The sequence below is a fragment of the Hyperolius riggenbachi genome, chromosome 4 (genome assembly GCF_040937935.1).
Source record: "Hyperolius riggenbachi isolate aHypRig1 chromosome 4, aHypRig1.pri, whole genome shotgun sequence".
Lineage (NCBI taxonomy): Eukaryota > Metazoa > Chordata > Amphibia > Anura > Hyperoliidae > Hyperolius > Hyperolius riggenbachi.
Window position 1 is genome coordinate 32041755 of NC_090649.1, and position 13903 is coordinate 32055657.

General features: G+C 46.9%; 1 protein-coding gene across 4 annotated transcripts in view; it reads left to right on the plus strand.

The window, feature by feature from the left end:
• The window catches only part of LOC137571147 (uncharacterized), a 164382-nt gene that overhangs the window by 127839 nt on the left and 22640 nt on the right, over positions 1-13903 (plus strand). For 3 of the 4 annotated variants that reach the window (XM_068279917.1, XM_068279916.1, XM_068279919.1), the window contains exons 3-5: positions 2851-4884; positions 6970-7034; positions 9612-9782. In XM_068279917.1, the coding sequence (XP_068136018.1) occupies positions 2851-4884; positions 6970-7034; positions 9612-9782 (2270 nt within the window). The remainder of the gene's footprint in view (positions 1-2850; positions 4885-6969; positions 7035-9611; positions 9783-13903) is intronic. The other variant, XM_068279918.1, reaches the window with a different exon arrangement.

A 13903-nucleotide genomic window follows, 5' to 3' on the forward strand; every position in this document is an offset into this window, starting at 1 on the left:
CTGAGGTAGAAAGGGTGATATGTACATTAATTACAGTGCTCAGGTGTCAATTCAACTAGAACCAGTTTCATTAGTCTATGAAAAGAGCTTCGTCAAGAAATAAGACACAGTGTACAAATAATAAATAGTAACCCCCCACCAGAGATTCCCCCAGCATTATAGCCCAAGTCAGATCACCCTTTCTACCTCAGCTTTGTACCTTCTGTGAAGGCATTTTTATACTATTATGTAGGAGCAGCCTGGTTGGTTTGTGACTGTTGGTAATTGTTTACCCTTGTGGTTCTGCTCAGGAATCATTATAGCCGAGTCATTATAGCAAAGCCAGACTGAATGCTCAGTCGGGGATTTTATCAGGGCTGATTAGAAGTAGAGTTGGGCCGAACGGTTCGCCTGCGAACGGTTCCATGCGAACTTCAGTGGTTCGCATTCGCGTCCCGCAGGCGAACTTTTGCGGAAGCTCGCTTCGCCCTATAATGCACCCTGAAGGTCAACTTTGACCCTCTACATCACAGTCAGCAGGCCCAGTGTAGCCAATTAGGCTACACTAGCCCCTGGAGCCACTCCCCCCCTAATAAAAGGCAGGCAGCGGCGGCCATTAAGCTCACTCGTGTGCCTGCGTTAGTGAGAGTAGGGCGAGCTGCTGCAGACTGTCTCTCATAGGGAAAGATTAGTTAGGCTTAGCTTGTTCCTGGCTGCATACCTGTTCTGTTCAGTGAGCCCACCATACCTGTTCTGTTCAGTGAGCCCACTGGATACCTGCATACCTGTTCAGTGAACCTGCCACTGCATACCTGTTCTGTGAACCCACCACTGCATACCTGTACTGTGAACCCACCACTGCATACCTGTTCAGTGAACCCACCACTGCATACCTGTTCAGTGAACCCACCACTGCATACCTGTTCAGTGAACCTGCCTCTGCATACCTGTACTGTTCAGTGAACCCGCCACTGCATACCTGTTCTGTTCAGTGAACCCGCCACTGTATTCCTGTTCAGTGAACCCGCCACTGCATACCTGTTCTGTTCAGTGAACCCGCCACTGTATACCTGTTCAGTGAACCCGCCACTGTATACCTGTTCTGTTCAGTGAACCCGCCACTGTATACCTGTTCTGTTCAGTGAACCCGCCACTGTATACCTGTTCTGTTCAGTGAACCTGCCACTGTATACCTGTTCTGTTCAGTGAACCCGCCACTGTATACCTGTTCAGTGAACCTGCCACTGCATACCTGTTCAGTGAACCCACCACTGCATACCTGTTCAGTGAACCCACCACTGCATACCTGTTCAGTGAACCTGCCACTGCATACCTGTACTGTTCAGTGAACCCGCCACTACATACCTGTTCTGTTCAGTGAACCTGCCACTGTATACCTGTTCTGTTCAGTGAACCCGCCACTGCATACCTGTTCTGTTCAGTGAACCCGCCACTGTATTCCTGTTCAGTGAACCCACCACTGCATACCTGTTCTGTTCAGTGAACCCGCCACTCCAGGCGGATTGCTGAATTTTTTAGGCCGCTGCTAGCAGCGGCCGCTGTAATAATTTTTCTGGTGCGTGTACATGACTGCCTAATTTTTCTGGCTGCACTGCGGGCAGCTGCAACAACAAAAGAAAAGGCATGTACATGCGCCCATTCCCCTTCGTGATCATTACCTTGCCGTGGTGAAGGGGCTTGCGTATCACAATGAAGCAATGACCGGCGCCTAGATGAGTGTCTCGGGGGGCACAACCACGATAATAAGGTCGTTGCCTCATTGTGGTCAGACCAAATTTGATCAGCTGGACAGTCACTGTTCTGTCATTCAGCTACATCAGCCAGGCGACCATATGGGCTGTAAAGCCACCAAAACCTGCACTCTCGCCATGGTGCGCACCAGTCTAGCACGGCCGTCACTACACAAACAGCTGTTTGCGGTGAGTTACACGGTGAGTTTGGTGTGTCAATGTGAAGCAGTACCTTAATTACACTACCTGATTGATGTATACACATGCAAGATGTTTTAAAGCACTTTAGGCCTGTCATTTAGCATTCAATGTGATTTCTGCCCTTAAAACGCTGCTTTGCGTCAAATCCAGATTTTTCCCGGGGACTTTTGGCATGTATCCCACTCCTCCACCTGGGGGGTCCAGCTGTTAGACCACTTGAAACATCTTTTCCATCACTTTTGTGGCCAGCATATTTTTTTTTTTTTTTCAAAGTTCGCATCCCCATTGAAGTCTATTGCGGTTCGCGAACTTTTCCACGAACCGAACCTTACGCGGAAGTTCGCGAACCTAACCAAACCCGGTTCGCGAACCTAAAATCGGAGGTTCGGCCACACTCTAATTAGAAGCAGGCTGAGCAGTTAAAAATGAAACAGACAGTAGGGTAGGTGTTTTCTCTAACGTTCCCACTGGTATATAAGGTAAAATACATGAGGGTGCTTTGTCTCTGGTTCGGGCCTTTAGAGTGTGTTAGTTTTCTAGCAAACATTGTTGAATAGTTATTCCCAAACAATTTAAACTTCGTGTGACTCCACGTCAAAGCCTTATCACTATCATTCAAGATCTTTTCCACTTCCTCTCTTTTTGTCTTTAAGTTGCTGAAGGAGCCCTTGATCTTTAGTGGATACATGTTGCTAATATTATCTGTCTATCTACTGAATTTGATCCAAAAGAGAATTCATTCTTAGAGAACGTTCTTTCTAAGGCTAGTTTAATAAACTGTCCCCTGAGGACAGCCTTGTGTGCTGCCCACAAAGTGCCAGGAGAAGCGCTACATTTTTTTAAATTTATCTCAGCTTAATTAGTGGTTACTTATATAATCTGTTAGTAATCATCGTGTTTGGATTTTGTTTCTCTACAGTGCTACAAGACAACTTAACCTCTACTTCACCATCAACAACTGACATCTCTACCATATCAGCATTAAACACAACCCTACCACCATCAACAACTGACACCTCTATCACATCGATATTGAGCACAACCCTACCACCATCAACAATTGACACCTCTACCACATCAACGCTGAGCACAACCCTACCACCATCAACAACTGACACCTCTACCACATCAACTCTGAGCACAACCCTACCACCATCAACAACTGACACCTCTACCACATCAACTCTGAGCACAACCCTACCACCATCAACAACTGACACCTCTACCACATCAACACTGAGCACAACCCTACCACCATCAACAACTGTCACCTCTACCACATCATCATTAAACACAACCCTACCACCATCAACAACTAAAGCCTCTACCACATCATCGTTGAGCACAACCGTACCACCATCAACAACTAAAGCCTCTACCACATCATCGTTGAGCACAACCGTACCACCGTCAACAACTGAAACCTTTACTACATCAATATTAAGCACAACCCTACCACCATCTACAACTGACACCTCTACTACATCAATATTAAGCACAACCCTACCCCCATCAACAACTAACACCTCTACTACATCAGCATTGAGCACAACCCTACCACCATCAACAACTGACACCTCTACTACATCATCGTTGAGCACAACCCTACCACCATCAACAACTGACACCTCTGCTACATCAATATTAAGCACAACCCTACCCCCATCAACAACTAACACCTCTACTACATCAGCATTGAGCACAACCCTACCCCCATCAACAACTGACACCACTACTACATCATCGTTGAGCACAACCCTACCACCATCAACAACTGACACCTCTACCATATCAACATTGGGCACAACCCTACCACCATCAACAACTGTCACTTCTACTTCATCAATATTAAGCACAGCCTTACCACCATCAACAATGGACACCCCTACTGCATCTATATTAAGCACAACCCTACCACCATCAACAACTGACACCTCTACCATATCAGCATTGAGCACAACCCTACCACCATCAACAACTGACACCTCAACCACATCAACGCTGAGCACAACCCTACCACCATCAACAACTGACACCTTTACCACATCAACATTGGGCACAACCCTACCACCATCAACAACTGACACTTCTACCACATTAATATTAAGCACAGCCTTACCACCATCAACAATGGACACCCCTACTACATCTATATTAAGCACAACCCTACCACCATCAACAACTGACACCTCTACCATATCAGCATTGAGCACAACCCTACCACCATCAACAACTGACACCTCAACCACATCAACGCTGAGCACAACCCTACCACCATCAACAACTGACACCTTTACCACATCAACATTGAGCACAACCCTACAACCATCAACAACTGACAACTCTACCGCATCAACGCTGGGCACAACCCTACCACCATCAACAACTGACACCTCTACCATATCAATATTAAGCACAACTCTACCACCATCAACAACTGACAACTCAACCCCATCAACACTAAGCACAACCCCACCACCATCAACAACTGACACCTCTACCGCATCAACATTGAGCACAACCCTACCACCATCAACAACTGACACCTCTACCACATCAACATTGAGCACAACTCTACCACCATCAACAACTGACAACTCTACTGCATCAACACTGAGCACAACCCTACCACCATCAACAACTGACACCTCTACCACATCAACATTGAGCACAACCCTACCACCATCAACAACTGACAACTCTACTGCATCAACGCTGAGCACAACCCTACCACCATCAACAACTGACACCTCTACCATATACATATTAAGCACAACTCCACCACAATCAACAACTGACACCTCTACTACATCTATATTAAGCACAACCCTACCACCATCAACAACTGACACTTTTATTATATCAATATTAAGCACAACCCTTCCACCATCAACAACTGACATCTCAACTACATCATTCCTAACCTCAACTCCACTGCTTGGTTCCAGTACACGTAAGCAAATCTCTTCTACTACAATAGTCTTTAGTATATTTTGTTTTAAAAAACAGTAATCATCTGACTATTTAGCTAATAAGAAAATATGGAATAGTCTATTTATCTAGCAGACGTGTTGTATAGCTCTACCATATTCCATATTCCTGTACAAAGTAGGAAACAAATGTGGGTGTATAAGGTCCCATTTCCGCTGAGTGCTGGCATTTGCCTATGAGATGGACATCCCACTCATGCTAATCCAACTCCGCATCCAAATCCTCCTACTTTGCCAACACCAACCTTTGCTCTATATGGCACCCAATGCATGTCACATGACATTAGATGTATATGGAGCTGCAGTGTCTTTGGCACAGTCCATTGCTGAAAAGAATAGGGTGGACTGCATGGCATGCATGAGTATATGTGTGATATAGGTGTGACTGGAGTTGTGATGAAGGTGTGACTGGAGGGGTGACTTAAGGTGTGATGAAGGCGTAGCTGGAGGTTTGATGATGGTGTGCCTGGTGAAGTAGTAATAGTGTGGCTGGAGGTGTGATGAAGGTGTGACTAGACATGTGATAAAGGAGTGACTAGAGTGATAAAGGTGTGGCTGGAGGTATGGTTAAGGGGTAACAGAAGATGTAATAAGAATGTTTCTGGCTGTCAGATGAAGGTGTGGCTGGAGATGTGAGGAAGGTGTTACTAGAGGTATGGTTAAGGGGTAACAGGAGATGTAATGAGGATGTGCCTGGAGTGAGATGAAGATGTGGCTGGAGGTGTGGCTGGGGGTATGGTTAAGGGGTAACAGAAGGTGTAATGAGGGTGTGGCTGGAAGTGAGATGAAGGTGTGGCTGGAGGTGTGATGAAGGTGTGGCTGGAGGTGTGATGAAGGTGTGGCTGGGGGTGTGATGAAGGTGTGGCTGGGGGTATGGTTAAGGGGTAACAGAAGGTGTAATGAGGGTGTGGCTGAAAATGAGATGAAGGTGTGGCTGGAGGTGTGATGAAGGTGTGGCTGGGGGTATGGTTAAGGGGTAACAGAAGGTGTAATGAGGGTGTGGCTGGAAGTGAGATGAAGGTGTGGCTGGAGGTTTGATGAAGGTGTGGCTGGGGTGTGATGAAGATGTGGCTGGGGGTATGGTTAAGGGGTAACAGAAGGTGTAATGAGGGTGTGGCTGAAAATGAGATGAAGGTGTGGCTGGAGGTGTGATGAAGGTGTGGCTGGGGGTATGGTTAAGGGGTAACAGAAGGTGTAATGAGGGTGTGGCTGAAAATGAGATGAAGGTGTGGCTGGAGGTGTGATGAAGGTGTGGCTGGAGGTGTGATGAAGGTGTGGCTGGGGGTATGGTTAAGGGGTAACAGAAGGTATAATGAGGGTGTGGCTGAAAATGAGATGAAGGTGTGGCTGGAGGTGTGATGAAGGTGTGGCTGGGGGTATGGTTAAGGGGTAACAGAAGGTGTAATGAGGGTGTGGCTGGAAGTGAGATGAAGGTGTGGCTGGAGGTTTGATGAAGGTGTGGCTGGGGTGTGATGAAGATGTGGCTGGAGGTGTGATGAAGGTGTGGCTGGAGGTGTGATGAAGGTGTGGCTGGAGGTGTGATAAAGGTGTGGCTGGAGGTATGGTTAAGGGGTAACAGGAGGTGTAATGAGGATGTGCCTAGGAGTGAGATGAAGGTGTGGCTGGAGGTGTGATGAAGGTGTGGCTGGGGGTGTGATGAAGATGTGGCTGGAGGTGTGATGAAGGTGTGGCTGGAGGTGTGATGAAGGTGTGGCTGGAGGTGTGATGAACATGTGGCTGGAGGTATGGTTAAGGGGTAACAGGAGGTGTAATGAGGATGTGCCTAGGAGTGAAATGAAGGTGTGGCTGGAGGTGTGATGAAGGTGTGGCTGGGGGTATGGTTAAGGGGTAACAGAAGGTGTATCGAGGGTGTGGCTGGAAATGAGATGAAGGTGTGGCTGGAGGTGTGATGAAGGTGTGGCCGGGGGTATGGTTAAGGCGTAATGAGGGTGTGGGTATTTCTTTTGTCCAAATATATTTGGGCTAAAAAAATTCCTTGTTTCTTGTCCCGGAAGGGTGGAAGGTATACTGATATCTTTGTTTTATAGCAGCAACAAACATAAACTTCATCAATCAGACCATTCTGCAGCTATGGATGATGAATGCATCAATGGTAAGTTCACTTTCCTTCTTCTAAGATGACATGGAAGCCACCAGCTTCCTCAACATTGCTAAAAAATGATCTCCTGTGTTTGACACCATTCGTGGAGAATTTGCTGTGTTCCTAGTTCTCTAAGGAACATAACAACATTGACAATGCATTAAATTATAAGACTCAATATAAAAATGTATTTATTACTACACATGTTAAGCTCCATAATTAGGGGTTTATTCATACCAAAAAATCTCCAACTGGAATGAATGAAGATCTAAAAGTTCCATAAGGATTCACATCCAGATAGCTACTATTACAAACGTCATTATCCAAGTTATGTCGTGCAATTTAATTTAATGTGTCGCCACCTCTTTCCTGTGTCTCCCCATAAGACACGCTGGCCTTTCAGCTAAGTTGGTTGGACTCCAGGCTTTTGTTCTGGAATGTTGTGTGCAATTCCTGAGGAAGCGCATCAAGCATCCTCAAAACAGATTATTGCCACACACAATAACCACTTCCCCTCCTCCGAGATGAGTATCTACATCCCTACGAACCTGCTTTAGGCCTCTTGCACACTGCATGCATTTCCGATTCCAATTTTTAATCGGTTTTTACCTCCGATTCTGATTCCGATTTTTAATCTTTACTGCATGCTGCGTTTTTTGATCCGTTTTTCTGTTGAATGTATTCAGGGAAAAATCGGAATTGAAAATCGGAAACGGAATCGGAATCAGAATCAGAAAACGGATCTGCAGTGTGCAGGGAGCCTTACCCCCACTTCCCCTCCCCCGAGACGAGGAACTACGTCCCTTGCTGCTACGCGCTCCACTCATCCCATCCCCCCACGCTTTCCCATTCATTAATCTATGTCCCCGTGTGAATAGCCGCAGCCATCAAATGACATGGTGCCGTCATTCTCAAAAACCAATACTTACACGTCCACGCATTACTTCCTGTTTGCATAGTAATGCTACGCATAGGGAAGTTACGCGTGAGAACATCTAGTGGCAAAATAGTAAAATTACATCTACAAACGTTTTTTTAATGAAAATATATCTTTTTTACATTCAAAATGAACCCCTTACCTCCCACACTCCCCAATAGTTACCTCCAAAAATGTTGGGTACAAAAACAAAATACAATAAAAAAAAATACATAAATATTTACCTTAGGGACTGAACTTTTTTAACCACTTCAGGATTCGGCGTACGCTTAACTACGCCCCTGAATCCTGAAGTGGATACCATGGAAACGGCCGCTCGTCCGAGCGGCCGTTCCATGTCAGCTCACGGCGGGTGTCCCCGTGAACACCCTGCGAGCCGCCGATCGCGGCTCGCAGGGTAAATGTAAATACGCGGGGAAGATCTTCCCCGCTGTTTACATGTATACGGCGCTGCTGCGCAGCAGCGCCGTAGCGGAGATCGGCGATCCCCGGCCTCTGATTGGCCGGGGATCGCCGGCACCTGATAGGCTGAAGCCTGTCCTATCCGGCGCAGGAGGGAGAGGGAAGGGAGAGGGAAGGAGGCCAGGAAGCGCTGCGGAGGGGGGCTTTGAAGAGCCCCCCCCCCGCAAGCGCAAACAGCCGGCGGCGATCAGACCCCCCCAGCAGGACATCCCCCTAGTGGGGAAAAAAGGGGGGTAGTCTGATCGCCCTGGCTGCTATCTGATCGGTGCTACGGGCTGGAGAGTCCACGCAGCACCGATCAGGCAAACCACCCCCTGGCACAGAAGTGGTTAATATGTACAGTATGTCAAAAAAGTTATATTACTGTTATTTAATAACATAATAAATTATGGGCTTGTAATTAGTGATGGACGCAAAACTGGAAAAATGCACCTTTATTCCCAAATAAAATATTGGTGCCATACATTGTACTAGGGAAACATTTTAAATGTTGCAATAACCGGGACAAATGGGCAAATAAAATGTGTAGGTTTTAATTACGGTAGCATGTATTATTTTAAAACTATAATGGCCCCAAACTGAGAAATAATGCATTTTTCCATTGTTTTCCTATTATTCCTGTTCAAACGCAGTTAGAATAAAATAAAATTACCGATATTCTACTATTGGGCAATAGGTAATACTAGAGTAGAATATCAGTAATTTTTACTGATATTTTACTATCGCTTAACCTAACCCTATTCTAGGTTGAACCCTTCCTATATCGATGCCTGACTCTAACCGACCACCCACTGGGCGCCAATAGCATCAATTCACATTGCATTCTATGTTACGCCCAGTTTAACCATGCGCCGCTGGGGTCTAACTGACCTGCTTCGGAAGTATGTGGCTCATCTGTAATAATCAGAAGAATATTACAAATGACAAACGTGCTGTTTGGTTAGAGCTCCCACTGCTGGTAAAACTGGAAAGCTTTGCTAGAAAAGTCTTGTTTTTCTACACTTTTTTGGGTTTTTGTTTTGCTACAATTGTGATTTGTGTTTTACCGGTCTGTAGAGTAAGCGGCAAGCCAATATATGGTGACCCCAGAAACCTCTACTTGCTTCCGTCTTCAATGGCGATCACGGTACAATGATCTGCCTCTCTCATGTTATTCTCCAGTCCATGTTATAATGTGTCTTTACTCCTAGAACCAGCTGGACTTCTCCGGACTTGGCATCATAGAGTCCCTCTGGAGGTACACCACAAGCTCCCCGGCTAACTTCCAGCAAGACGAGGTTCCTCTGGTTCTCTATATCTTGGGAAATATTACCAAAAACGCTGCCCTGGCCAACCTCCGGTTTAATGAGAGCACCGTGCAAGTAAGTGTTGTACACAGATCACCGACAGAAGACTATGTCAAAATCAGTTTACTTCATAACATAATGAAAGGCACATTAACCACCTGAGCGGTCTGGACGAGCTCAGCTCGTCCAACACCGCCGGAGGCTGCCGCTCAGGCCCTGCTGGGCCGATTTTCATCAAATAAAAAGCAGCACACGCAGCCGGCACTTTGCCAGCCGCGTGTGCTGCCTGATCGCAGCCGCTCTGCGGCGATCTGCCGCGAGCAGCGGCGAAAGAGGGTCCCCCCAGCCGCCTGAGCCCAGCGTAGCCGGAACAAAAAGTTCCGGCCAGCGCTAAGGGCTGGATCGGAGGCGGCTGACGTCAGGACGTCGGCTGACGTCGATGACGTCACTCCGCTCGTCGCTATGGCGACGATGTAAGCAAAACAAGGAAGGCCGCTCATTGCGGCCTTCCTTGTTTATTCTGGGCGCCGGAGGCGATCGGAAGAACGCCTCCGGAGCGCCCTCTAGTGGGCTTTCATGCAGCCAACTTTCAGTTGGCTGCATGAAATAGTTTTTTTTTTATTTAAAAAAAACCCTCCCGCAGCCACCCTGGCGATTTAATCAGAACGCCAGGGTGGTTAACACTGCTGTCAGCAGAGGCCGGTAGTAGAATTTTTGCTGCCTGAGGCAAACTTGTGATGATGCGACAATTTGCACCGCATGTTATAGCTGCAGTGAGCCCCTCCCAAACACCCTCAGTATAGGTAGGTAGCCAGGTATAGGTGCCCCCAGTATTGGAGCTAGGTACAGTTGCCCCCAGTATAGGTTGGCCAGGCACTCTCTTCACTTCCTGTTTCTGCTTGGTGCTTCCCTCAGACTTCTGCCGCCTGAGGAAGTCGCCTCACTTGGCATCATGGGCGGACTAGGCCGGAGTGTCAGGAGGAAATCCCCAGTGTCAGGAGAAAGCCCTCCTTTGACCTTTTAATCCTCCTTGTTGGACCTTTAATGTGATGACCGATTTTACTGACCAACAGGGAAGCTCAGGAGCTCACCTCTGCTTCACTACATCTCCTCAAAACTCTGAAAGTACTGAAGACGTTAGGTGGTTGCACATTTATGATTGTTTTTTTTTCAATAGATTAGACATTAGATGCAATAGGGGAGGGACGAAAGATCAGTAGACACCAAGGATCTTTGTAGGGTAGGGGAGGAACCACCAGACACCAGGGAACTGCATTGGGGAGGGAGGGGAGACATTAGACACCATGTAATTACATAGGCGTGGAAATCACTAGACATCAGGAAACTGTATAGGGGAGCGAGAGGGTAAGCAGGAAATTTGAACGCCCGCCATTGGGGCCCATTACATTTATCGGTAAGAAGGGGAAATATTGGGATTGGGACCTGGTATTTACAGTATACCTGTATATATGTCCCCACCTTACTGATGGCGTCCTTATGGTGGCGCCAAAAATTTACATTGGGGATGGTTAAGGTTAGCCATTGGTAAGGAAGCATTAAGGTAACCATGGGGTAAGAAGGGTTAATGTTAGCCATGGGTACAGAATTTGCGGTGGCAGGGATTGTTAAGTTTAGCCGTGGAGTCGGAAGGGTTAAAGGACAACTGTAGGGAGAGGTATAAGGAGGCTGCCATATTTATTCCTCCTTAAGTAACACCAGTTTCCTGGCAGCCCTGCTAATGTCTTTGGATGCAATAGTGTTTGAATAACACCAGAAACAAGCATGCAGCTAATCTTGTCAGTTCCGATATTAATGTCGGAAACACCCGATATGCTGCATGCTTGTTCAGGGCCTATGGCTAAAAGCATTAGAGACAGAGGATTAGCAGGACAGCCAGGCAACTGGTATTGCACAAAAGGTAAAAAAAAAACATGGCCGCCTCCCTACAGTTGTCCTTTAAGGTTAGCCGTAAGGGGGAGGGAGTTTGCGGGGTGGGGTTAGACGTGGGGTAAGGCATTGATAGTGAGAGGGTTCACTGAGAGAATAGGCTTAGGTTTACCTATAGTAAAATATCGGTACTTAGAGGACCACTCCAGCAAAAGAAGTAAGCAGTTAAAATCTGAAAGATCTGACAAGTTTTGGACTAGTCCATCTCCTCATGGTGGATTCTCAGGGTTTTCTTTGTTGTCAAAAGCATTTCCTGAGCAGCAGTTGCAAAGTCTAACTGCCAAATTAGTGTGAAAGTGAGTAGGGAAGCTGTCCGGCATCTTACTGTTTTGGTAATTAAACTGCCGTTCAGGAAATGCTTTTGAAAGCAAAGAAAACCCTCAGAAGCCCCCATGAGGAGTTAGAGTGGTTAAAAACCTGTTGGTTCTGTCAGATTTTGATTGCTTACTTTTTTCTGCTGGAGTGGTCCTTTAACATTGATATTTTACAATCGCTTTTTACACTTTATTAGTAAAATATCAGTAAATCAATCAATATTCTACTATCGGATTTCCTGGGCTCCCAAATTTCTGGGCACCTTTTTTGATGTGCGAGGAGAACGCCAGCGCATACCACTAAGGCTGCATCTGAAATGACCACCAGCTCAGTGTGCAGCACCTAAATAGATTTTCTGCACACTTCACATTCAATCCAGATGCAAATCACATGCAAATCTGCTACTACTTATCATGCAAACAGGAAACTCAGGAGGAGGGGCTGGGAGCAGCTAACCTGACAGTTACATAGTTACAAAGTTAAGGAAAGGTGTGGGGAAAGGCTGCGCATCCCTAAACACATGTTGCTATTGAATGGTTAATCGCCTGTGCGATTTCCCCCCACCCCCCGCCTTTCCCCCCACCTTTCCTTAACCTTTTTTGATGTACGCAGCGAGGGGAGACACTAGACACCAGGGAACTGTATAGGGGAGGGAAAGGGGTTCTAGACACCAGGAAAATGTATAGGGGAGGAAAGGAGGCCAATAGACACCAGGGAACTGTATAGGAGAGGGAATGGGCTCTAGACACCAGGGAAATGTATAGGGGAGGAAAGGGGGCCAATAGACGGCAGGGAACTGTATAGGAGAGGGAATGGGCTCTAGACACCAGGGAAATGTATAGGGGAGGAAAGGGGGCCAATAGACACCAGGGAACTGTATAGGAGAGGGAATGGGCTCTAGACACCAGGGAAATGTATAGGGGAGGAAAGGGGGCCAATAGACACCAGGGAACTGTATAGGAGAGGGAATGGGCTCTAGACACCAGGAAAATGTATAGGGGAGGAAAGGGGGCCAATAGACACCAGGAAACTGTATAGGGAAGGGAGGGGAACCACTAGACACCAGGGAACTGTGTAGGAGAGGGAAAGGGGCACTAGACCATAGGAAAATGTATAGGGGAGGAAAGGAGGCCAATAGACACTAGGGAACTGTATAGGAGAGGGAATGGGCTCTAGACACCAGGAAAATGTATAGGAGAGGAAAGGGGGCCAATAAACACCAGGGAACTGTATAGGGAAGGGAGGGGTACCACTAGACACCAGGGAACTGTATAGGAGAGAGAAAGGGGTTCTAGACACCAGGAAAATGTATAGGGGAGGAAAGGGGGCCAATAGACACCAGGAAACTGTATAGGGAAGGGAGGGGAACCACTAGACACCAGGGAACTGTATAGGAGAGGGAAAGGGGCACATTTACACTTGGGGGAACAGCAACCGGGGGTCTGTCGCATATCTTGCTCATCATGATATCGAATGCCATTACTGCCACACACATGATTGTGCACTTTTAACCCGAAATCGATCAAATCATTGATCGGCCATTCATGTTGTGGCACTGATATGCACCTGATTCGATAAAATGATTGAATGGATGGTCAATCCGTATATAACATCGCCAGAAATATGACCACCTTTAGAGTAGCATCACAAGGCCCTTGAAGTGGTCCTTTAGAGTAGCATCACAAGGCCCTTGAAGTGGTCCTCTTCATCATTTATCTGAATCTGTAGCCATCAGGGGGTTCAAACATTTCGGATAGGAAAGGGTCTCCATTCACGATATGGGAGAAAATGGTGGCCAAAAAGATTCCACTTTTTCAGATAGCATAATATACTCAGATGCCCAATGAAGGAGAACATGGGGATTGTACAGGTAGGGGCGTAACAAAAGACCCTGCAAGGGATGCAGCAGCGGGGGGGCCCAGAAGCCACAGGGG